The 27,606-nt window shown below is 33.6% G+C and overlaps 1 protein-coding gene across 8 annotated transcripts in view; it reads left to right on the top strand.

The window, feature by feature from the left end:
- Nucleotides 1-27,606, top strand: part of EHBP1 (EH domain binding protein 1) — a 281,810-nt gene that overhangs the window by 253,008 nt on the left and 1,196 nt on the right. For all 8 annotated transcript variants that reach the window (XM_074341201.1, XM_074341202.1, XM_074341207.1 and 5 more), the window contains 3 exons: nt 19,918-20,017; nt 21,159-21,232; nt 27,404-27,518. In XM_074341201.1, the coding sequence (XP_074197302.1) occupies nt 19,918-20,017; nt 21,159-21,232; nt 27,404-27,518 (289 nt within the window). The remainder of the gene's footprint in view (nt 1-19,917; nt 20,018-21,158; nt 21,233-27,403; nt 27,519-27,606) is intronic.

Below are 27,606 nucleotides of genomic sequence, written 5' to 3' on the forward strand. Positions count from 1 at the left end.
ATAGGTTTATTGCAGTGTGTTTTAAAATCCTTCGTATGATTATCAACCTATGTTTTGATTCTTCCCACTTATTTTTCAAGCTACATATGCACATAGCCCCTATGTAAGCTTAGTAAAGTAATAAAATCTCTAGAACATTTCGTTGTACCAGTATGCAAATGTATTTACATAGGAATAAGTCCAGGTTTCCTTTAAAGAAGGCAACAGAATTGAAAACTGAGGCCAACAAATAAATGAAAGTTTCTCTAAATCCATTGGATAATAGAGGCAGTGTTAAGGCTAACCATAGTGTTGAACTAAACAGAGGGATTACTCCTGGGTTTTGCATCAGTTGTTTTCTGCTGGGTGGCCTCACTTGTCAAAAAAAAAAAAAAAAAAAAAAAGTTTAACAGGCAAACATTCACATAGGCACACTGAGAAAAGAAGTATGCTTAATTCCATCAAAGCTTTAAAAAAAATCAATCATTAATTTATTCTAACTACAATTGTTGGTCATTTGTGAAAAGCATCTGGCCTTTAAGTCGTAGGAACCCAAACACAAGTACAATGTGAACACTTGTGAAGAAGCTTCAAATTTGTCATCATGTAAGGAAAGCTATGTTAGCATGTGTGTATCTGTATCTAACTATACAGCTGAATCTGTTTATTCATAGTGCTTTAACTCCACTTCGTTTTTGGATTTTGAAAATGTTCTAAATGTAGTAGTGTACTTTAAAAATCAGAAAATTGTTAATTGGTAACTTTAAAAAGTCTAGCTTTTTTACATGTCTGTTCATGGTTTAAAAGGGTGATATTTCAGCAATCTTGGCATTACAAGTCAGAAATGATTTCTAATGAAGTCTAAATTCAAGATAGAAAATATATTTTTAAAATGGTTTCAGGAGAGACATACCCTATTTTTCATATGACTAAGTAATTTTTAAGATATTTGTTTTAAAGCTGGATTTAGACATTCCTGACTGCTCTCTAATTTGATATAGCTAGTCCAAATGATTTCATTCAAGAAATTTTGGTAGGAGAATAAAGTAGATAAATAATTTTTGTGGCTATACTCATATCGCAAAGTAGAGAACTAATTCAGTCATTATTACTGTAGTGACATCCATTTTTTAAATAGCTTTAAAGCTAGCAGTAGAACAGCTCAATGTTGGGATATACTTAAAATTTTAAACTTTAATAAAGTTAGCCAAGTTTCATGTCCTAAGAATATATAAATAGGTTCACACTATAACCACAAAATTATATATAGCAGATATTTATTTCTTATTTTTGTTTGGTCTAAGAATGAACTTTTAAATTGTAGGAAGCGTAAGAAAAAGCCTTAAGGGGTGAAAATCGGAGCTTAAATTAGAAATAAAGAAAAGAACACTTCATTTTAATTACATACTCTAATATAATATGAATAATTAATATATTAAAAAACCAACCCCCGTGATAACATACCACTTAGTCTAGTGGTTTCTTCTGTACCAAGGAAATAAAGTGGAATATAACCAAATGCTGCTCTGTCAGAAGCTTCAGATAGAAATGATCCATTCTCCTACTGTTAAACTGCTTTTATAGGATTACTCATATACTGTATTGCATTCATCACTGCTCTAAGCTTCCCCTGGGCTTTTAATAACTACAAATTAAGAAATACTATAAGCACTTCTCATAAATAAGGTTTGATTTTAAGCAAAATGACAACTAATAACTTTAAAAAGCACCTTTTTTTACAGTAGAAAAAAATTAGTGGTTACTAATCTTTAGATATTTATCTCACTTAATACCATAAATATATTATCATAGCAAGATGACTGTGTTCCTAAAATGTATGTTGAAAATAAATCTAAAAGTTTCTATGCCATATGTAGAATTCATGTGTAAACTTTGTTTAGCCCTCATATCAGAGGCACTGTTGTCCAGAGTACTTTTAGGATACTAGAGATGAGAGCAAAATCGCTTAAAACCGCTTGTGAAATATAACGTTTGAAATGGTTCTTTGAGAATGTGCAGATTATGCTTGCATAGGGACTCCTTCCAGCTCTCTGGGAAAATGAGCTGTTGACATTCTTTTGGGTCATCATCCAAGATAGGAGGGTAACCACAAGGATTTAGCAGATAAATTCGTCCCCAAAGACCTTTATCCATTTCATTGCAACTTGGAAACATTCGTGTTGAATAGTAGCATTAATGTAGCCCATTTAGCTCTTCAAAGTGAGCCTTATGTTTTAAAAAGAAAAAAAAAGAAAAACAAAAAAGAAGACGATGAAGAAAATCAAATGATTAGGGAAATAACTTATTTAAGTCTTCTATGAGGTATTCTTTATTTATATAAATTCTGAAACACAAAATATTTTTTCCCTCTATACTATTTTCAGAAATAGAACTGAGGTCTATTATAGTAAGCAGTAATAAGCTTTTGAATTTTAACTAACTGAATCAGTCCTGCATGTTGCTTATTAGTTGCTTACGACAAAGAAGAGAAAATAAATTAATGTTTTAATGTTGTGGTCTGAAATGAATGGTAACATTTTTAAAAGATTGAAAATTATGTCATTCAGGTTCTGATTCTGACTCTTTGTGCACTTTATGATTCAGGCAAAAGAGAAAGACACAGCTTTGATAAACTCATTGAGGATATGCGCTAAGATTCACACACATGTCCTTTCTTATAAATGGTGGAAAAAAAAAAACTTTTTGACTCAAACTGGAATGATACTATATAGGGCTGAATGTGCAGGAAAGGTTCCCACAATGCATTGTGCAAACCTAGGGCTAACAAATACCCTGCTGCTTTGAAACCCCCCCAAAAGACAAAAGCACAATGAAATAGAAAGCTTACCACCGGTAGCTTTCAAAACGACAAACTAGGCAAACTATACATCTCCACCACTCCAATTTTGTCAGAATGCTAATGAGCTTGCTCTGATCTTTACTCGGCTTCCCGTGTTTTCTACATCTTCAAGGACCACATGGCGCTAGCAAAATAAAGACAACTAAATGAGAATTTCGAATGCTTTTTGTGTTAGGACCTGGTGCTTTTCAGTGGACGTACTCGTTGAATATTCTCAACTTAAAAGAGTACAACAGGGGGTTGGGTATGAACTTTTTAACAGGAGGAAATTTATACAAAAGTAAATTAGTGAGATGAGGAAAATATGAGAAAAATTTCTGATTAATTTCCACTCCATAATATCAATGACACCTTCAGCCCCACTCATACTCTTCTAACAAGAGATGCTGATAAAAGATGAATGATTCTGTGTTGTTCACAGTGAATGTTTAGTGGTTTTTTAATAGCAGCATTCTACATAAAAGGCACCAGGAAGTACTCTGCATTAGCAGTTGAGATCACTAGTTAATAGGATGATGTCTTTTAGCTTTTGTCACAAGATTATTAGAAAGGATGGGTTTCTGTTCTCATCGTTGCATAGTTTGGAGTGCCTGTTGAGCACAAGTGCTAAAATACAGATTTCTCAGTATTGTTTCACATGTAAAGCAAAAAGCCTTTTAATGAACACCTTTTCCCTTTTTTACCAGGTGATTTTGTTATTGATCTCTAATCTGCCCCTTTAGCTGTATTAAATGCTTGAAGTGTTCTGCTTTTCACTGTAGCCTTGATGCTAGCTATTTGTGTCTGTAAGTTCATTAACATTAAAAACAGGGTCTATATAGACCATTTGATTCTATGATTTCAAAAATGCCAGATTATGTAGTTTTTGTGGTTTAGAGTATAGGTAACAGCATAAAGTTAAGTTTGGCTCAGTGAATACTATAAAAATATGTTCTTTGATTAAAAAACATATTTTTATGAGATTTAAATTATATATTTGTCAGGGACATATTTTTCACTAGCTCAATCTCTTTTATCCAGCAATCACTGTACACTTACTAGGAGATTAGAAGTGGTCAACATCATCCCTCTCCATACCCATATCTAGAAAAGGAAAATGAAAACTTGGTATATTTTTATATGTAAACACATATGAACTTAGTTAAACTGATTCTGTACAATTAATAAATAACCAGGAACAGAAAGGAAGTTTGATACAGTAACACTTTTCAGGTTTTGTATGGAGAAAATTTTTGGCAATGTTTCTCACATTTAATGCATATATTTCTGATATTTCTATATGCTGTTCTTTAAATATTCTCAATTTTCTCTTATCCTGAAAAAAAAAATTTCTGTACATTGAATTTTGTTCACATGGCTTAATTAACATATTGTAATTTATTCACACTTGTATTAAAATGAAGGTGTGGGGAACCCTATAGTAGTCAGAATAACTTGGACAATCCTAGTTAATAGAGCCGGCAAAATATAGAAACTGTCTTCTAAATACAAGGTTTTTTTTATAGCTGGTTATTCTGTTTCCTCTATCATTTAGCATATTTCTATGATTCTTCCAAGTGTGCATGGGAAATAGTATTTTATGTAATAAAATGTTCCATTTTGTAGAGGTTCTTTTTTAATAGAATTTCTATTTAAAGTTTTTTTTTTAGAAATGTCTATTTTTATATAAATTACAATGAGAAAGAGGCCATATCATTAAAAATATACATTAAACTAAGTAAGGTATCTATTTGGGCATTTTTAGTTACAAAACTAAAAAAAGATAATTAAAAACTATCGATTTCTCATTCATGAAAATTTTTTCTAAATACTATATGATATACCACAATGAAATAGAAAATGAAATTTTAGCTTGTTAAAGTAGAAAGTTTCCACTTGATGTCTACAGATACAACATTTGAAATGGACAGACAAGATTATATATACTATTGTCTCTGCAAAGGAACTTTCATAAATTAAAACAAATTAAGTAAGGGAATTTGGCGCAATAAAATAAATGAAATGATTTCTACGGTTCCAGAATTGTATAGTATAGACTTAGCTGTTGTTCCCCCCTAAAATGAATATTAGTGACAAAAGTAAAAAAAAAAAAAATTTTAACGTTTTGTATCTGAAAATTTTCTACAAAGTGTCATTGTTTAAGACAATTTCCAAAGGCAATGAACCACATCCTTTGATAGACTCTTAAGAGCTGATAGAATCCATTCCTTTTTGGAAGTGAAATGCTAACATACTTTTGGTAAATGTGGTGTCTATTCTGTGTGTCTGTGTGATTTTAGCTGTGTCAAGATTTTAGTTACTTTATCTCACCTACCTCCAAGAATGCAAAATAATGTAAAACCATTTTCTAATTGCAAGAAGCCATATAACTTTATACAGTTACATTCTAATCCAATATTCAGAAAATAAAAAGCATAAAAGAACATGTTGAACAGTTGATTCCGTCACATCCTTGATTAGCAGAGTCATAACCAGGTAGGAGAACAGTGAGTGAGCCAAGGTCCAGCTCTCCAAAGTCTCCATGTGAACCTTCTCACTGGTGTTTCTGTCCATTACATACTGAAGCCCATCTGTCTTTCATTGCTGTTAGCATAATTACAGGAGAGGCTTTTCTTCCATACTTAATCCTCAGTATACTTCCATCTGAAAACATGGGCTCAGCCCTTCCAGCAGTGAGTTGGGACCCTGGCTGGGAGAATGATAGCCGTGATCCCATTCTGCTGTGCTATATATTCATTCCGGCTTAACTAGTCCAGCTTCATAGCTGTGAGCCTCAGTCCCACTTAATAGAACGAGGATGCTACAGCTTTAAAAATAAAAATTGGGGGAAAAGAACCTAACCTTAACTCCCATAAAGGGTGAAATTTATTTATTCTTTTGTGCCTTGTGATTTTTTTTTCTGTCCTACAACAATTTTTTTTAATTGAAGTATAGTCAGCTTACAGTGTGTCAATTTCTGGTGTATAGCACAATGCTTCAGTCATACATATATATACATATATTCATTTTCATATTATTTTTCATTATAGGTTACTATAAGACATTGAATATAGTTCCCTGTGCTATATAGAAGAAACTCATTGCTTATGTATTTTATATGTAGTAATTTGTATCTGTAAATCTCGAACTCCCAATCCATCCCCTACCCCCAGCAACCATAAATTTACCATGTCTGAGTCTGCCTCTGTCCTGTAGATAAGCTTATCTGTGTCTTCTTTTTTTTTTAGATTCCACATATGAGCGGTATCACATGGTATTTTTCTTTCTCTTTCTGGCTTACTTCGGTTAGAATGACAATCTCCAGGTCCATCCATGTTGCTGCAAATATATACCTTGTAATTTTCATTCATTCAACAAATATTTATTGAGCCCTGTTATGCCTAAGGCACTATGCAACGAGTGTAAAAACTTAACCCTGGTTAGTGAATATAATTAGTTCAAATTTTCCACACTGAGTCAAACTTAATATGGTATGGCAGCTAAGAGAATTATGAGAATTAAATTAGATACCTGTATCAAGCATTTTCACAGTGCCTGGTACACATACAGAGTTTAATAAATGTCAGCTATTATTTATATGATCTCTTTATACTTAAATTTGTCAAGGTCTCCTTTGAAATAAAAAATACCAAAAGATGAAAAACACTAATATGTTAGGAATGTTACCTGTCACCATCAAAAACTGAATGAAATAGTCTTGATAAATTAATATTGCTCTCTTTGTACATTTATACATTTTATTTATTATATTTACATATACCAGAATAGTCCTTTATTAAAAATTATCAGTAATGAATAAAATACAGTATAAAGAAAATAATAAGGTTTGTTGTAAAAGAAGAGCTTATGTTTTAAGGTGCTTACAGTACTTTTGCTCTTTACTTTTTTTACACTTTCCATTCTAAAAATTGGTAATATTTCTAAATTCTTTCCTTTCTGTAGTTTCTTCCCTCTGTAGTTCTGAGAAAAATTAAAACTATTGTCATTCTTTCCAAATTTCTTCACTCTCACAATTTGTTCAGCTAATTTAAACATCTCTAATAACTGTTCCTAACTGCATTTCATTATTTGGATTATTTAAAGAAGGAAAGTATGTAAGTTATACTTAAAAGCAGTAGGATGCAACTGTTGTTGAGTCATTCTAGTTTATGCAGTAGATATTGGATCACAGGATTTCTAGAAAGGAATCTCTGATTCATAATGTGGAGAACTCCCTAAGGCTCTCATTTCTAACATTTGTTTCTTCTCTCCTTGGCACGCACTATATGTCCCAGCTTTTTACTATATACTGTCTGAAGGTGACTTTTTCATCTGCTGACTCATGTTTGTTCATTTATCCAGAGGAACAAATATGTATAATTTCTATCAGTGATATTTAGGAAGTATTTTCCACTACTAGAAATTTTGAATTGGAAATATAAAATATAATTTTTGAACCTAAAGAATTATCACATCAACATAATTTTTAATTTGGAACATGTCTATTGCCTAAAGTGAGGTACATCCTTATTCTAGAGTGCAATAAAATTTTTTGACACTTAAAAAAGTAGAAATTCCAGGAAAATGTGTTTTTCTCAGCAACTATCTATGAAATAAAATTTAGGCATTTGAACTGATTTGGCAGTAACATGTTTTTCTTCTGAATGTGAAATTAAATTTGTGTAATGTCATGCCAATGCTAAAATAACATCTTATACATGGAATATCACCCTTTCTTTAAAAAAAAAAACAAAACTCAGTGACTTACTTGTGAAAGGGCTTAGACAGTGGTTCTCAAACTTTTATCTGCATTAAAAAACACCTATAGGGTTTGTTTAAAATGTAGATTCCCCAGGCCCTGCTTAGAGGATTCTGATTCAGTGGATCTGTAGTGGGGCCAATATTCCAGGCAATTCTAATACAGGTGATTCACAAACCACATTTTGAGAAATGATGGAATAATATATTGCTAAACTCACAGCATCACAAGTGCTAAGGGAAGTAACACAACATAGAGATTGTAAGACTTAAAAATCAGCAAGATGCCAGCTAGAATCTGGGTGATCTTCAAGTTACTTAACCTCTCTGAGCCCCTATTTCCTCAGCTGTTAATTAAAAAATAAATAAATAAAGGCTGATGAAACCTATTTCAAAAAGGTTATTGAGAGTCTAAAATATATTGAAACAGATATAAACTTTATATGAGTACTTTGCACAGAGCCAGGCAGAGGGTTAGCACTCAGTATGAAAGTAGCTGCTGCCGTCATTCGTAGTAATAGTTTCATTATTTATTATTGTTTCTACCTTTAAAATTTTCCTTTGCTTCTAAGTAATATGCTCATCCCTTATTCTGTTATAACTGTTCTCTTTCCTCAGAGCACACGAACACACGCACACACGTACGCACGCTCTTTCTCCCAAGAAATGCCTAAAGAACTGGTTTGTAAAGAACTGGCTTGGCAATTTGGCATAAGACTGGGAAGTTGTTGAGGTTTTTATTTTTTGTTTTTAACCTTTATCTTATCTATAAAAAGTAACTGATAAATGTTTCTGTGAACATTTTCACAGCTAAATAAATAACTAGGAGAAAGTCTTAGGAACTTTGCTAGTCCCCCAATCTAAGTTTCATTGTATTGATGTACTAATTTATATGAGTTTTGTGAGGCACATACAGAAATAAACAAGCATTGTATTTGAGAAATTTATTTTAGGACATCCATGTAAGAACCAAGTTTGCAAATGCATTTTCTCCTCTTCTGTTTCATCCTGATGCTATCCTAAGAAGCTTAACCAAGATTTCATAATTTGATTTGACAAAGAATGACATCAGAGATAGCTAAGCATATGTGAATTGTCTCCCCAGTCCAGAGTCAAAATTAAGGTAGTTTACAGAAGGATACAAGCTCTGCTCCAACACCTTTCTCCCAGTTTTTCCGAATGGAAACATTTTTCTTTAAAAATACAGATGTTAATGTACAGAGACAACTAGATACATCCTGGCCCTTACTAGGTCCCTTCATCTTTGGGATAGAACTCTCTAACTGAATAGCTATGAACCTTCCTTTTATTGTTGTACAGCCTTACAAAGTTCTGCTTTCAAATCATTGTTTATTCCATTGTAGAAACATTTCCAGTTCTTCTTCTAGTAGATTATAAATTATTATGTCTTTTTTTTAGCTTCAGGTTGTGCTTTTAACATTTTTCATAGGCTTCTAGGTGCATCACGTAAGATAGCTAAACATACATAATCATTACATCTGTTCCCTGTTCCCACATGTCACTTCTAAGCTGAAATGGGAAAGGCATTCACCCACTCAAAGGAGCTATTCCCTAAGGAAAAGTTTACAGTATAAATTAAGGAAAAACCACTGAGTTGATATCTACTTTTTGTTTTGTTTTGGTTTGGAGGGGAAGAGGTAATTAGGTTTATTTATTTACTTATTTTTGTGGAGGTACTGGGGATTGAACCCAGGACCTCCTGCATGCTAGACATGCATTCTACCACTGAGCTATATCCTCCCCCGAGCTGATACCTACTTTTTAAATTAAATTAGATATTTTCAAATGCTTAATGTTACTGATTAATTTGTAATGTTTATTGCTGAATAGCTTTTCCTATAAAGTTTTTTTCTGTTTTGTTTTGTTTTAATGGAGGGATTTAGATGAACGTTGTAGAGAGAGGCATGTTAATCAGAATTGTGTGATTATTTTTACAGCTGCATAGCCTGAAAGGCTAAACTTTGGTACAAATATGTATATATAAACAGTTATTTTCTTAACAGAGTGTAATGGATTTTACCTTCAAAATAAGTGTGTATGAATTAATTTTCTCCTTTTTGTACTGGTGACACTGAGTGGAAGATGATATGTGAATTGACAGTACACAGAGTAATGAACATCCAACTTGTGAGTGTCTTCTGCATTTACTAACTGGTTATGTACTTTACCCACCCAAAGCCACCCAACCCCATTCCCCCAGTGCCAATTCACTCTGAATTAATAGCACCACTTGGTGGCCAAAGCTAGAAATTGTGTAAAGTACCAACGTTTCTTTCCACCAGCATATTATTCTCCATTAGACACTTCTGAGCTGGAATTTGATAGACTTGGTCATAGCTATGTCTGTTGTGCTTTCAAAGGATCTAGTTCTTAAAGGAAAGCTAAAAATGCAAATCAAAGACAATACTTAGGCTGATATAATTTTTTTAATTAAAACTGAGTTTTTATGAATTTCAGTGATCTGAAAAATAGAAATAGTTTTGTGTTAGGAAGTATGAATAACTTACCTCATAAATAAATTATTAAAATAGTCATACATATTTTAACTTCTCACGAGAGTGAAATTAGTGGGAACCAGAACTTAAAACTTTTAATACCATTTGTTTTGACTCAAGTGCTTATTTTGAATCTAAGTAGGTTAAATAAAATTATACTGAACATTACAAAATTTTTAGTGTAGACTAAGTAGCAATTTTGCTTAATTCTGAAATGTATAATATTCACAGGAAAATTGTGAGAACTTAATAGATTTGGAGTTGACCATGACTTTGGGTTGGAATGTAGGTTGTGTTCTAGATGGGATTACTTTGACCATTTTTAAGTGACCTGTAGCTTTGAAGAAAAGGGAGAGGACATACAATACAACACAAGGACATATAGCTAACTTCTGGGGAGATTGGCTCATAAGACTTACGCCAGAATCTGAGAGGCACCATGAAAGAAGCATGATGTTGTTCAGTCTAAAGGGTATCTAAAAAATTATATTATGATAAAGGGCAAATTAAACTTATCCTGGAGATTAAGTTGAAGAGAAAGCTGAAAATAACTATCTTTGGGAATTCTCAAGATTCTGAGTCACACGTTATTTTCTCTGAATTTCTGACTGAAGGAACTGCTATTAGCAAGAAAACCTTTGGAATAGACTTAACAGAACATGTGTAACTTTGGGAGGGAGAATTTTTCCTGGAGGGTTTGCATTTGAGTAGCTCTTTTAAGAAAAGAAAAATGAGTAATAGGTAGTTGCTAGGCTTCCATACCTAGGGAAATGAAAAATATGAAATGATGGTCGGACACATTTTGGTTGATTGGTCCAGTAAGATAGATATGTAAAGACATTAGAAATGTCATGCTCAATGGAACTAACATTTTAAGACTTGTACAAAGTTGCCCAATGTGTTTACTTCTGTGAGTAGCCCTTTCTGGTGCTTGCACAGGCAGTCAGAAAAAACTGTGAGACTCTGCAGGGAGGAATCACCACACCTTGCTCCATTAATAATCTTAGGAATCAGTCAGGGAGGATCTGAAAGCTTGAATAAAGAAAGTAGATCCCTACTCTTCGTGTACACTGGGTATTGTCTGTGTCAGTGTGGGTGTGAGTGTAGAGACAGAGACAAAGAAACAGGATAGAACAATAGCAACCACCATTATATTAGCTACATAGCATTTGGTATAGTCCAGTCACTATTCTAAGTGCTTTCTATATATTAACTCACTTAATCTTCACAAAACCCTATGAAGTAGTACTACTGTCTATGTTTTACAAATGAGGAAATTGAGGCATAGGGAGCTTTAAGTAATTTACCCAAATTCCCATAGCTCTTGAAAGAGCAGAGCTTGAACTTGAATGCACCCTGCTAATTCAGTGTTAGACAGAATATTCTTGTTTGGCCATTTTCATTGAAGGATGTTGCAAATGCTCAGATGGAGTCAGAGTAGCTTGTAGTTGCCTAACGTGTAGAGAGGTCTATCCCTTGAATCCCCTTTTCCTTGAAGACATCATACACCATCCTATAATTCTAGTATCATATGGTTGTATCTACATAGGAAGAAAGGCTGAGTCTCCTTGACACCCCTTGAAGTACTGCTCTGAGATCACTGTTAAGTCCCAGTGACCTACATGGGAAGAGTAAACAAAATTCCCTCTACTAATGGATGAACTCGTTTATCAGAGGTTTAAAGGTTTGCTTTTGGTTTGGGGTTGGGTGTTTTTGTTGTTGTTTTTCTGTTTTGCTTATCAGAACCACTCTAAATAAAGGGCCTGTTCTGGTAAGACTGGTTACCTCTGAGTGTCGAGTAGGGTGGCTAAGACTTGTGGTTCACAAGACAGAGTGCCTGGATTTGAGGCAGTAGTGGTTAGTTCCACCACTGACTAGCTCAATTACACTAGGCAAATGATGTGACCTCATTAAATGACCTCATTAAATATTTGATGCTCTTATGATAATCATCATTATCATTATTATTCCCAGCCTGTGAGAAAGTTATTGATTGTCAGTAATCTGGTGAGGGAGATGTATGACAAAGCATCTTTGAGACACTGTTCTTTCCAAGGCTTTGGGAAGCAGCACTGTGGACACGAGTCTATCATGAATGTCTCTGTGTGTCCTGGTGAAGAGAATGGCTCCACTGGGAAGGTTGTGGGGCACTGGATGAAGTAGTGCAGCACTGAAGATCACACTAGTCACCTGGCCTGGTCTTGGAAAACAGCATTCATTACATTTGATTGAAAGTATGTTGTAATTGTTGAAGCCGTGTGCAGGTTGGAAAGCTGCTGGAGATGGCTCTGCAGTGTCCTGCTTTCATTAGGCTTCTCTGTTTTGAGAATGAATGTGGCTGCAGGTTGGGAGGGGATAGGCATAATTCATTTCAGCTCACCCTCACTGGATAAAGATTTTTAAGAAGACACAGAAGGAAGGATATATCCCAGTGTCATCTGGTTATCTGAACCCAAGCATGATCTAACAAAGTATAGAGTGGAAGAGGAAGTTACTGTGCATATAGCACATTGGGAGTTGGGGGTTGAGCTCATCTGTTGTTGGAAACTGGCAGCTCTGGGAATACCCTGGTATGATTTTTTTAAGAACATAGAAAGATTTTAAGCAGCACAGGAGAGAGTTACCTAAAAGAGTAGCTGACTGGCTGCATAATAAACCTTTAGAGAAGCTCTTTATATGGAGGACATTTGGAGCATATCTACCTGGTTTTTCTGTCTGTATTTTAAAAATCATATATATTTAATTTTCCACACTCTCAGTAGAATTGAATCTCATTCTCATTGGGCATTTAGTGAATCAGTTATTTTATCTATATTGCCAATTTCATAAGCTGATTTTAAAGATGTCCTGCTTTTAACATCAAAATCTCTTTCTGTAAAAATTATGAGAACTTTATCAGTGAAGCTTTTTGCATTATAAATATTTGGTTTTTCTTTTTGCGGGCTTTTTTTTTTTTCTTAAAATTACATCAGTTTGTTACTTCAAATTGTCATTTTCTTTCTTTTTTACTTTTTTTTGATGACTAGTAAACTTTTTAAGATATGTTCTATTAGTCTATATTTTTCAATCTTAAAATTTACCTTTTTCATTTTTTGGTATTAAGTAATATTTTATGATCTAATTTGTTCTTAAATCTCTAAAACCCACTACAAATAACTAGACTGTCATTACCTATAAGAGCACAGCCACATTATTGTGTCACTGTGGTTATGGTTGACTTTTCACTGCAACAGTGACACTGATGACTCAGTAGGGCATTCACTTTGTTTTTCCAGCTGCAAACATGAGTTTGTACTAATTCATTTACATTTTTCACCTATTCCACTTATGACCAATGGCATACTAATTATACTAACTCTAGATATTGTTATGACTAACAAAGATTTAAAGTATAATTTGTATCCAAGGAGTTGTTTAGAAATTTATCCTCACTCCAGCTAGTCCTGATAATGTGTGTCTTCATACTAGACTGTAAGCCCTTTTGAGGGCAGGGCCCACATCTTGATCATCTTTCTGTCTCCTGTTCCTGGCTCAGTGTTGCACATGCCATTATCACCCTCTTCATTATCGCAACCATAGGTAGCATTTTTAGTCTTACGCATTGTGCTAAGGACCTTACATGGATTTTCTCATTTAAATCCTCTAACAAACATATAAGGCAAATAATATGATTATCCTTATAGAGGAGGAGAAACTGAGATTTAGAAAAGTTAGTCTAAGATCAAGGGACTCTGTCAATTTTTTTAACCAGATTGGAAGAAAGCCATTTTTGGGTGAAGATTTAGTGTTCATCTTATTTGCATCATATTCAAAAATAACAGATATAACCAGCCACAGAAACTCTAGATGGTACACAATTACACATTATGCTTGACCCTACCAAAATTTATAGTCTTATCCACAGGAGTTTCTCAGAATTAATGTAAGTAAACATTCAAAAGCTAGCCTCAGTAAAAGGTGTTTATTCTGAAATTCATTTGTGAGTCAGGTGCTTTTACATAAAATACTTTAAATTATGGATTCAGTTCCCAGACCACCCCATAAAAAGCTATGTGCCTAAAAGACCTAAAAAAGGATAAACCTCTGTTCTCCCAATGAGAAGATCTCCCCCAGACATTTTGACCTACTTGAATGTATAAAAGTTTAGTAATATCTCATAATATACATCTATACATATGTACATATTTAAAAGCACATCTTAAAATACATTAATCTAGAAATATTGCTTCTCTCTACTCTCACTTTTCCAGAAATAATTTTATTCAAGTCTTCATGCTTATATTTAACATGAATGTCTCTGTCACTTCTCGAGTCATCCTTTAAGTCATTTCCACGGTATGACTGCAAGAAGGCTCTAGGAGAGGGAGAGGTAAAGAGGAGTCTGCCAGGTGCGGGCCAGACAAAGGGGGGCTTCAGGAGAGGGGAGAACTGGCAGGGGAAGCTCTCCGTCTGTAAACATGGCTCACAATTCATGTTTTCCCCTTCTTGGAGGAGGCCCAATGATTCTCCAAGTAGACAGTAGTCTGTTCGGTTGAGTGGTGCATATAAAAGTGACTCACTCTATTTTATCCCATTTTACAAAATATGTTAAATGCACCTTGAAAAAAATACATAGTTTCATAGTTCTGTTCTGAGTGTTTTGACTTTAGCCAGGTGCCTATTTGTAGATGGTCAAGATAGTCATGCATTACCTGAAATGTGGGTTATATTAATACCTATAAGGGCTGTTAGCACTGAAAAGTTAGGGGAGCAACGCCATCCCATGTGTAATTTTTTAAAAATACTAACCGTAAGTAAAAATAAAGGATTTCATCAGTTTTGAATTTTCCCATGATGATTACTTTTATGCTTTTAAATTTATTTTTGATTTTTGCTATCTTAAGTTTGTGCTTAATTTACCTTTTGGGAAATCAAGCACCGAACTTTGGCATAAAAAAGGCTGTTCAAACTCTGCTAAGGAGTTGGCACAAGAATGCTGTTAATTTCCAACCTTTAGAAATAGCTTCTTCTTAAATATAAGTCTATGGAGGAAAGGCTTTGGTCAGGTTTTCTATACCTCCTCCTGTGAGAAGTACATGCAGAGAAGTCTGTCAAAAGTTATCTGTAGAGAGATGTCCTGAATCTCTTCTGTTTTACCAAATGGGTAAATAAAAGGTGTGTTTATTTTGAGAGTGTGTGTTAGTTTTTATTTTACTTCAACAAAAGGAGGCAGGATTTTCCCCAAAGTGTATACTCTTTAATACTATAACAAGTACATCATGCTGAGCAAATAGTTTTAAGACAGTTGCTGCTGAAAACATCAATAAGGATTATGAGATTCTTCATTTATGTTGATTGCTGTTTGAGAATATTCTTAGAATAGAAACGTTTATCAGCTCTTTGCTTATATAGTAAAATTTGTTTTCATAATAAAGCTCTATTTCCTAAGTTTAAAATATTTTCTAAAACTGGGGCACTGGAGTCCTGCAGTAAGGTTGGCTTTGGAGTTCATTTGTCCATGACCCTATATAACTTCAGTAAATTATTCATTCTCATCCATTAAGTAAATGTGCCAGATTTCACCTCCTTTCTTATTAAAATGTGTTTCTCCATTACCAGTTAGTTGGCTATCTCCTTGTGTATCTCTGTTGTAATATATTAAGTCTTTTGGAGGTCATCAGTGTTCATGTTATCATACCATCAGGACAGTTTGTAATGGCAATTTTTGTGTTGTTATGTTTGGTTTGGCTTTGCCGTGTTGTGTCCTTTAAGGAGCATGTGTGATCATTAGTCAGTCATCTCCACTATGGGACTATGGTAAGATTTCAGCATTCTTTAATGTTTTCATGGTAGAAAATCTTGAATTTGTTTATATGTTCAACAGTACCTTTATGTTTTTTTTGTTTCCCATTGAATTCATCTTCTGTTCAGCTAAAATTGTATTATTCCTTATTTTGTTTTTATAAAAGAATTTCCTATCTGAAAATATATCTTTCTATAGACAGTAAGTTTATGGTGAAAGATTAGGAAAGACTAGTTAGTAGATGGTTTTTAAAAATATTATTCATAATTTTTTAACATCGCTTTTCTTTTGTTCATTTTAAAATTTACATTGAAAATGTTGTTTCTCAAAAAACAAATGAACTCTACATACAAATTTCTGGGTGAATGAATGAATTCTTAAATGAAATTAAATCTTAACTTTAAGTCATTTTGGGGAGGAAGGAGATGGAATATAAAAGCAGTTGTTGCTGTATTCAGTCAACATTTATTAAGTATTTATACTACGTGTAGTTCTGGGTTATGTTGCTTTGCATTAAGTGGTTTTTTGTTAACATATGTGATAGGAAGAATGATTTGAAGTCATATTTATATATTACTTTTCCTGCCGTTATCAATACTCTTCATTATTTAGTAACTTTTACAAATTATACTCCAGCTATAATAATTGATTAAAAGAAAAAATTGACAGTAAGAGATTGTGATGTCAGAAAAGATGTTACATTCTAGGAGGAAAAATAAAAAACAATTCATTAAGGAAACAAAGTAGAAAGAAACACTATCAGAGATTATATTAGTTAGTCAATTCTTTAAAATGTTAAGGTGATGATTTTATTGGTAATATACTTAAAATAAATATATGAGACACTCTGTTTCAAAATATAACAACCCAGTTGTGCTTTCACATTTTAGTTACTCTACACTGAACTATAGTATTTTGTCACTTTAATTTCAAAATGGTCTTCAGTGGTATAGGTCTTAAATTTTTCAGTTCCATGAACTGAAATACGTTTTGACTCTAAAATGACCAAAAAAAGTATTTGTGATTATAAATTAAAGATAACTGAGAGATAGTTAACTAGGTGAGGTTAAACAAGATAAAATGATTTATGACCATTTTATAAAATAATGACAGTCTTCATTTTAAGCTACAGTGTAAAGTGCTTTATTCTGAGGTTATGTATTGTGGCACAAGCTAAAACTGCCTTTTTTCTAACAGTGCCAGAATACAACCTCTTTTTCTTTTTGCACTAACAAGACTGCTTTACCACCACAGCCCACTCTAACTAATTAAATCAATCCTTTGTACTTACCGTATTCTCCTCTAGTGACGGTACTAGATCTGATTATATGCTTCATGCATATTCAAAGTACCGCACTGACAGCTCTTTAATGAGCTCTTACTTAATCAGTATGAACAATGTTCATCTTGTTCTTTTTTTCCTCATGCATTAGAGCTAGGAACAGTTGGGAAAAATGAAACATCCAGCATTCATTTGAAAAATATATTGTACTTTGAAAAGTGTCTAAGCTGAGGAAGTTGCATTCTGCCCTTTAAAAGTCTGATGGACAAATTGGATTACTAGTATTGGATTAAATAACAAATGGTTAGAGGAGAAATGAGAAAAGCTCACTGTGATCACAGGCTTTAATATTTTTTGTTACTTATAAAGCTAAAGGGGTCTTTAACCAGTTATTAAAGTCAGGATTAATTTGTAATGGTTCAACTTACTGGCTTTTAAAAGCTTTTTAAATTTAAAAATTTTTAAATCCCTAAAAACAATAGTGTAATGATGTATTAGAAGAAAATTTAATTTTTTTATTACTAGGCTAAGTATAGATTTCCATCTTTGTGTACTATCTCAGATAGGGAGTTAGTGATGCAGAATTGGTTTAACTTCAGATATGTTTTTTTCAGTTAATTTATATAATCTATATAGCAGTGAGTAATATGTCTTTAAATATTTCTTATTGTTAGGCTATTCCCTTTTGAAACATGAGACTCTTGTCATTTTGTAACAATTAGGGGAGGTGGATCTTTTATTTTTATCTAGAAATCATAGACATGAGTTAAACTGAAAATAACACAGTACCACATCAATATTGTTATTCTCAAGGAAGCAGTCTTCCATTGAAGAAAATGATGCTAATTTAAGAGTAGGCTAGTTGCTTCTAGTATTATTGCCTGAAAGCTTCAATTACCGGTTAGGTTAAACTCAAAACAAAGTTTTAATATGGGTATATTTTTAGAAATCACTTAGGTTATGAACACAAGAATTAAGTCTTTAATCAGAAAACAAAATATCATAAAAACTGCACCTATTAATATTGCACACATGTGTCATTTCACTGATCAAAAAGGCCTTCACCAGGGTACAATTGGCCTTTTTCCAAACTGCAAGCTTTTTCTCAGCTTTTTCTTTTTACTCTTTCTTCTTTTGTTGCTACCCAGGGATTTGTGCCTATCGCAGCCTGTATCACATGACCAGTGTCAAGACATCACATGGTCCAAAGTGAATGCAAAACCAGCTCCCCTAAAAGAGAGATTAAAAATACTGTAAAACAATAAAGACTTTTGTTCATACTCTGAAAGGATCTATCCTAGGTCGGCGTCATACCATAGTTCTAATAGAATTTATGAAGGCACATATCCTCTATTTTCCCTAATAATGAACAACAGATATCTGTTTTACAGTGATGCTCTGAAGTACATGTTTAATCTTTTGCACACAGAACAGCTTCTTATGTTCAATTTTTATTCTAAAAATTTTTTCAAATTTCTGTTAATGTGGAAATAGTTAAATAAATTATGATACATCCATAATTTATTGCAGTATTAAAAAGAATGAGGTAGATTTTCAAACAGCATGACAGCAACAAATCTCAGGGCCCTTATGTTAAAGAAAAGAAACCTGTATGTGTCTAGATGGGATATATATATGTGTGTGTGATAGACATAGCTACCTATGTGGTCTGGAGAAGATATGCTGAACTGTAATAGTACTTCTGGAGAAGGGAGGTAGACAGGGGAATTGGAGAGGGTAGGGCTGGTGAAAGAGGACTTGACTTTTTACTCAGTTATGCCTCTGTGTTGTTTGAATTTCGTAAATGGACTGGTAGTGTATTTGAAAGTTAAAAGAAAATATCTTATATAGAAACTAAAACTTAGGAAACTGGCTAGGATATTTAGTCTTAGCTGGGACATTTCATTTTTTATTAGATATTTGTTAGCCCTATGAATCTATCTAGAAATTGGACTGAAGTATTAAATAATAGCCTAGCAAAGCAAGAAGCCAATCATGGGTGAAATTCAGAAAAAAAGAAATTCAAAGAATTGTAATTTGGACTAGATGCAATTTGAAGGGAAAAGAAGGAAGAAGGTGGGGAATTAATATTTTTGTTGAGTATGATTGTGGCCTATTTCTACATGAACAATACCAAATATACACCATAATTATAATTCTTGATAGACTGGCCTTTGAGGGGAGGGGTGGTATAGGTGATGGAATAGATATTAGGGAAAGTGAATGTTAAATGTACAATCAGTAAATAATTTTATAATCTTATAATTTTATAATCTTTATTATTTCATAATTCTTATAATCTAAGATTTTAAATCATCTCTTTGCTCAAATGTTTCCTGATTTACTGAAGATTATTTTGTTCATTATAGTGGGTTTTTTTCACAGATAAGCTATAACTATTTTTGTAGCCTGGTCATTTACAATGTATTTAAAATAAATACAGATGTTTACCCTGCTATGGATGATGATTTCTGGAATGGCATATGCACATATATCTTTAGTTTACTTTTGGAAGGAAAAAAACAAGTTGTTACAAGTGGAAGTGTTCACAGAATCTCTGAACTTCTCTGATCTTCCTGCTAGTCTTATAATTCTCATAATGATTTTTAATGTGGTTTTTAATTTTATTTATTTATTTTTATCATGACCATATGTCTGTCAGCACCACAAGTTCTTCATTGAAACATATTAACAAGTCAGCCTCTGGGGAGGATTTAAAAGTTGAAACACTTTTTTTTTTTTAACTCTTCCTAAATTATAGGAAGGAACACAGAAGAAGAAGAAGCTATGATGCAGGAATGGTTTATGTTAGTTAATAAGAAAAATGCGTTAATACGGAGAATGAACCAGCTCTCTCTCCTGTAAGTACTCATGAGTATGCTTGTTTTTCCTACAACACTGATGAATTTTAGGCTTTTCATCATTGTCTTTTGTGAGGTTTCATACTTATTAGGCTTGATTTGTTTTTCTTTCGGTAGAGATTATAGTGTACTTTATATAAAAATAAAATCATAAATAGTATAGAACCAATTTTCATCTGAACAATAAGAATTTTAAAATATATACTGAAAAAAGTGTTTACTATACAGAAAGCCAAGTAATATAAACAATTTTTGTGTTTAGAAAATAAAAACACTTGTATACAACAAGGAGGTTTGGTTTATATTAAGAGTTGAGGGCAAAGAAGTAAAATTGAAGTTTATTTAACATCATATTTTCAGTTAAAAATTAAAGTAACTCTTAGTAAGGACAAAAATAAGTACCTTTGTATTCTACAGATGATGTTACCTTAAACTTTGGGATAAAAGATTAATGACTTACAGAGAAGGGACCTTTTTATGATTGCAGGAATTAAAAGTAAAATGGAAACTAGACCAAATATAAGCATTCTTAGTCTTTAGCATTTAGTTCAGTACAAGACTTAATGCTTGTTCCTTTTTCTCACTAGCAGTGTTCTTATATTATGCCACCTAGTGTGGGAAGAAGCAGGCTTACATGTTTTATTTTAGTGAAAACCTCTATTTTTGTCATTTCTGCCATGCCTGAAATTGATGAAAGAATTATGAAGAAACACAAAACTTAACTGATCTTGGCTTTTTAATTGTCTCTGTATTAAATTTGCACTGGTAGTACTTTCATATTTCTTGTATTCTTTTAGCATGGAGTTCTAGACAAAAAGACTGTTTATTGAGAACTATGAAAATATTTTACAAAATAGCCTTATACCTGGCACTTAATACAAGAAGCACTGAAGAATGAGACTACTTATCCACAGATTAAAATATTCTTTTGTGCAATTCAGAATCGAAGGAGAAAACTAATAGCACTAGTAAATCTTCAACCTGAGGACGCTTTTAGGTTTGTGTATCATTTGTTTGGAGTAGCTTAAAGTTAAGGAGAAAAGTCAGTTATGAGTCCTAAAATCAATGTAATTTAAAGGTTCGTTTAAGTGTTTAATGATTTAGTAATTAGCATATTGATGAACTTTTGCACCTTGCCTAGGGAAAAAGAACATGATTTAGAACGAAGGTATGAGCTGCTGAACCGGGAATTGCGGGCAATGCTAGCCATCGAAGGTAAGAAATCCCATGGTGGAGTGAGCTGTGTGAGGTGTCAGTTGCCAAAGAGATTTAAAGAGTGTAATACACTTCTGGTCTCACTAGGTGTGGTTTGACTAGGGACCTACAGGAATTGCAAATAAATGCTTTAGAGTCAGAAAACAATTGTCTTGTAAAACCTAAGGACCCTAATTCATAGGATTATGCTTGCCTTAACTTTTGTCAGTAAACTCAAATGTCCATAAAATGAAAAATGTAAGTAGTTAAATGATTTAACTACATTTGACTATGCAATTTAAACTTGTTTCCGCTGTGGAGGTTTGAGAAAGCTTTATCATTTTTATTTTTCACGTTCAGACTCCAAATGTTGCCTTTATATTTAATTGATGTCAACACTGAAATATGTCACTGTCCAGTCTACTGTTGTTCTTAAGATTCAAACTCCTATTAAGTGAAGATTCAAAGATTCAGACATAAGAGATAAATGAACTACTTTCACACATTACATAAAGCTGTTAAATTAATTATGTATATAGTAATCCTAAGCATGGTTCATAATATCAATGAACATCAGCAAGCTTAACTGCAGCGTTCACTATATATGATTATATTTAAAACATTTTTAGGTGTTTTAGAGTGCTATTCTCCTTATACCTCTTTGTTGAAAATCTTATAGTTCAAAGATGTATGCGTAAAAGCTAATCCTGTGGGCTCTGTAAAATGGACCTTTTGTCTAATCAATGCAAATTGATTTTCCTATTCTGTATTGACCTCCTAACCCATTGACTGTCCATGGTAATTTCCTTCTTCACCTGATAAGGTACCTGATCCATAAGAAGTCAATTCTAATTAGTTCAGAAACTGGAAGTTTAAGTTTGTAAGGAAAAGCCAAATGAAACCATATATTTTTAAGTATTTTAATTAATATTGTTATTAAATAAATTACATGCTATTTTTATAATACCTTATAGATTTATAGAAATTTTATTTTTACATTATATCCCTAATCTCATTTGACAAATATAACTGACAATATTTGTATATGCTAGTTTAGAAATTGGATTTACTTTATTTAAAAGGCTTCAGATAGCTAATTTCCTTCAAGTGGCTATCAAATTATACCATTGATAATGACTATAAAATTTGTCAAAATTATTAAAGGAGTTCTGTGAAACTTGCCATTGATTGAAATGAAATGCACAAGTATGCTAAATGTTTTTTTCCTCTTGATATAAATTTTGTAGTCCTGGGTATAGTCTTTAAAAGAGATTAGAAAGCTAAATAGTTGAAAAGTAGGTATAGAAAATATTACTTATATGGTATATATATGTATGTATAATATAAAATGTATGTGTATATGGTATGTATAATGTATAACTCATACAGTGTATTCTTTATAGATTCATTATACATTATGCTCAATACAGAGTATTAGAATTTCATGTATAGTAAGTTAAATCATCCCTAAAATACAACTTGATACAATTGACTTTTAAGGCAGATATTACTTCTATCCCAAAACCAGCCTTTAAAGGAGGGCCTGTCATTGTATAAAACATCCCAGTCTCATTGGCAGTCCCATCCCTATATAGCAGACCTACAGTCTTAAATAATCTAACATTTTATCTGCCTGCTCCTCTTGTACATATGGAAGAGCGGGAAGTAATATTTTTGAAGAAGAGGGAAAAAATAATGTTTTTCTTTTCAAACACCTTTAATACAATTGTTACTTTTTTTAAGGTTTTGTTCTGTTTTATTTTTTAACTAATATTATTGTCCTAGATGTGATTGTGCCTTAAATCTCTAGGCCTGATTCCATTGCTGGTTGAGGGGAAAAAAGAAACTTGAGGAAAGTAGCAGCCTGTTGATTACAAATAAAGACACTCTCTCAGGGAGAGGCCTCTCCCACCAGCCTGGGCAGTCCTGGAGAGGTACTGATCATTGTGATCATCAGTGCTTTGAAGAGTGTCCTCTGAGCCAGCCCTTAGAATGGACACACATGCCGTTCAGAAATCTTACGGGTTGTGAAAGCACCACAGAAAAACACATGAACAGGCAACACTAATTGGTTTTGTTTTGTTTTCCTTTGTTTTAAAGTTCATTCCTTCTTTCCCATCTCTTCTACTTAGTAGCCATAAGATAGTTCTCATAATAAACTAAAATCTTTTCAAATAAATCTTCTACTGAAACCATTCAGCAGGAGAAAAACACAGAATATTAATAGCACATTGAAAGAAGTATTAACAGCTTGGTTTGAGAGAAAAAAAAAATTCAATATATCTATTCTTCTGAGAATCCACAGTCACTTTGGCCTGTTTTTTTTACCTTTTTTTCCCTGAGGTGTTTTCATTGCAGGAGTTTCACTCTACTGGGCTAAGTTGTAGGATCCCTTGAGCTAACAAACATCTTTTAGATACTTTTTCTGTAGTTTTTTTGTTCCAGATTATTTAGTGCCCCCTCAGGAAAGATAAATTCATTTCTGCACACATTGGGGTGGGCTTTTGGAAAATGGTGTGTTCATTTTCTGCACAAGAAATGGATCTTCTCTAGGATTTTGTACATCTTGATTTATTCTTGGCTTAGAGTTTGAAGTGGGTGCTCTTCTAAAGGGATTTATGCATAGGTTCACTATTTTTGTAGTTATGGTTTATATGATAAGCTTTTTATATTTAAAATCAATATGTAATCCTGTGGAGGAGCTTATCCCCTAAAACCCCATTTGTAAATCTATTTTAGCTTTGTTACACAGCACAGGCACAGTCTTCCATAGATTGATTAGGTACAGCGGTAGAATCCTATCAAATGGCCTGCTCTGATGATGATGCAAACTCTTTCAGGATTGCTAGTTGACTGGAACTAAAGATAAGACTTGACTGCAATCCCCCAATGTGCTCTTTACAAAACTAGTGTTAATTTTCATCAAAGTGCCAGTCTTATTTATAGTGGCAAGGTTGAAGGTTTACTACAAGAACTTAAGGTCCTTTCTATTAAAGTGTTTATAGGTATTTCTTTTGCCTTTTTTCCAAGGTAATTATCAACTTCAGCAAATAAACTGAATCAGGGAATGAATAATTGGCCCTATATATAAAAAAGAGTTGTGGGGTTTTTTTGAAATTAACAAAACAGCTCAGCACAGATGGACATAAACAGAATCTCTTTATTTCAACACTTTGGCTCAAATGCAGCATCAAAACTTAATCCTATTTGTTGTGAGAGGATATGGCTTTTGTAGCAAAAGTACACTGGAATCTTTAAATTAATCAGAACCCACATTGTAGTCTGTACAAGCCAAAGTCAGTGCATCTAGCTAGCTGTTATAGGTGAGTAATCCTTTCTTAAAATGCATAACAGGTAACGCATAAACTTACAATGCAGGTTTTTAAAACATGGTATCTAGGTAAAGCTATTTCAAAGGAGATTTTTAAAATTTTTAAATTTAGACTTGAACATACAAATATGAATGTTGATCAACTTTAAAGGTCTTATTACATTTTTAAAAAATCATCAAAATAGTTTACTTAATTTCCCAAATTAGTAAACGTGTGAAATTTGCTCCCATTAGAAAGCAAATCTAAAGTAAAAGTAGTTTTGCAAGTGTAAAATCTGTTCACTGCACGTAGGTATTTTCTCTACAATTTGACTGATAATTTGTAGATAGATATTAATGTAGTAATGATAGATTTAATGTGAAAAATCCTATAAATTTATGCTGGAACATTTTAAATTCCAATGTCAGTTAAATTGTGACAAAATGATGAAAATTACCTAAAAATTCATAACTTTAAAATGTTTTTGTTACAGTTTTGGGGAAATTTCATTATTGAGCTGGGAGAAAGTGAAGATTTTAAAAATTAATACTTCAGGGATTAAAAAAGTATTTTCTCTCTTATCCATACTGATAAAACCTTTTTTTAATCAAAGAAATTTTGATGTCTCTAATTATTAATTAAAACCTTAAAAGTGGCCAAGTGCAGAGAAGGAATAATTTAGATTGTCTGCTATTAAGATTTATTTTTTCTTTGTTTAAAAATTTTTATAATTTTCAACCTAATTACATTTTTTAAGTTTAGAGTGGAGAAAATCTATTTTCCAGTAGTAAAGCTCTTGTCACCATGTTTTGGAAGTAAAGAATTATAAATTAGGCTTATAATAAGAATGATTTATTGAAGTTGAAAATGGAAAAATTAATATTCATCAAAATTGGTAATCTTACTAGTTATAAAATTTAGTTACAAATCTTTACAAATTTAGCAGGTTTTTCTCTGAGTTAATATTTCTAGAACTACAGTTACCTGAAATTAGATGACCTTTAGAATCTTTCCCACCTGGAGACTATTAATTTATCTGCTGTGTAGAATGAAACTGATTAAGAACAAGAACCAGATTAGAAAATTGTCCAGCATTCCTGACCTCAGTTACATTTAAATCCAAGGAATAAAATTGTGATAGATATGGCTTTTCTTCAATTTTGGTGTTTCATTATTATTTTTTAAATTCTTACATTTAGAAAAAAACTTTACGTAGTAATCATTTCTTAATTCCTCTCTATGCCATAGACTATTTCACTTCTTTTTAATGTAATGTGACCAATTATTTAATGTAATGATTTGTGTGATGTTTTGTATCAAATGTGGGTAATTAATATATGGCATGTTTCATATGTATGTGTGTATGTATTTGAGCTTAAAATGAAAGGAATAGTGATAGAATAAGCCGTTCCAGCTTTTTGCTGCTATTCTAACCTTTATTGCATGATGATGCATCTAATTTTTAATTTGTAAATTCAAGATAGAATTCCCTCTAGCACCATTTGCTTTCATAAAGCTGCTGAGCAGTTTGCTGTCTTGAATAAATTTTGCTTTGGAGGGGGTCGGAGGGATTTGAACCAGCACATTCTTGTGTGGTTTGTGAAGATTCACATGGTAACCAGCGGTGTGCATTGTTAGGTTTATCTGAATAAGCACCAGCCATGTGAGTTTTAACATGATTGCCCTGGGCAATGGAGAGAGAAGAGAGAAACCAGAAAGGATTGCACTCCCCTCTGTTTTTTTGGAAAGTGCATTTGCTGGGGGAGGGGGCTACATGAGTCAGTGGCCAGAGATTTTTTTTTTTTAAAGCTGGTGTCCTGTTTCCCTCTAGGTCCTCATTTGTTCGGCTATCTGCCTCATCATCTACTTCTTCTTTTCATTGTTTACCTTCCTAATGAGGGAGGCGGGGTAGACTGGGGGTTGATTGACAGCTACAAGCCCTTACAGTCTGGCCAGAGAGCAGTTGCTTTGGTTTCAAAAAGTGCTTTAAATGTTCGATTTGGTCCTGTTTTTATTAAACGAAACTGCTGCTCATCTTAAGGAAATTATCAGACCAGCAAAGATTAGGAAATATATTATTGGGGCCTAAAAACCTTCAAAATACTGCTCCTACCCGGGGAAGGAGCACTGCCCATCGGATTTTCCAACCTTAACATAGGGTTTCAAAAAGAAGTATGTAATTTGTCCTCTGCAGAAGTGCTTTGATTTGAAACCACCCAGCAAACCTCTCCAAAAGAAAACTGGCTGTGATGCGATCGAGAGCTGCAGTGTAATATTGCAGAGCAAATTTATTTTTTACTTCAAAGAAAAATGCTAATTAGCCGATTCACTACTTTTAAAGTTATTGTGAAGCATATGGCGCCCAGTGTGAGATACATCCAACTGCTAAAATAGAGCGAAGAGGAAATTAGCGAAGAATGGGCTGTATGGGGTGAGCGTGGGGGTGGGGGAGGAGGATAGGTTCTCAGGCAGAGGCTCTAGCCTTTTCAGAATGATTTTATCGCCCATCTCTGCTTCCCGCCTCCTCATTTACCCGTATCCCCCACCGCCAACCCTCGGGCCGACCTCTTCTGGGCCTCCAGCTCTCCCTCCCCCACTTTGGCTGAAATCAGGTGCGCACCTCCGAGTGGCCACCAGCGCGCACCAGGTCTCTTACATGTTCCAGCCCGGCGGTAGCTATCTCCATCTACGAAAAATATTTAGAAGTCGGGTTTAGGGGTGAAATCCTCACCACAACGGCCAAACTCCCCATAAAACACTATATGGTTTGAAGAGAAATACAAGGGAACTGGAAAACGCGGGAAGGGGAGGGCAGGGTGGGGTGGGGGGCCGGTTGTGCGGAGGCCCTGCGGTTGGGTAACGAGCCTCCCGTCCTCTGCAGACTGGCAGAAAACCGAGGCCCAGAAGCGACGTGAGCAACTGCTGCTGGATGAGCTGGTGGCCCTAGTGGACAAGCGTGACGCACTAGTCAGAGATCTGGACGCGCAGGAGAAGCAGTAAGTGGGTGGTGGGGTCGGGGTCCAGGCTTTGCCGCCTGCTGAGGGGCCGAGAAGTTTTCGGAAAGTTCACTCCAGAGGTCTTGGG

The sequence above is a fragment of the Camelus bactrianus genome, chromosome 15 (genome assembly GCF_048773025.1).
Source record: "Camelus bactrianus isolate YW-2024 breed Bactrian camel chromosome 15, ASM4877302v1, whole genome shotgun sequence".
Lineage (NCBI taxonomy): Eukaryota > Metazoa > Chordata > Mammalia > Artiodactyla > Camelidae > Camelus > Camelus bactrianus.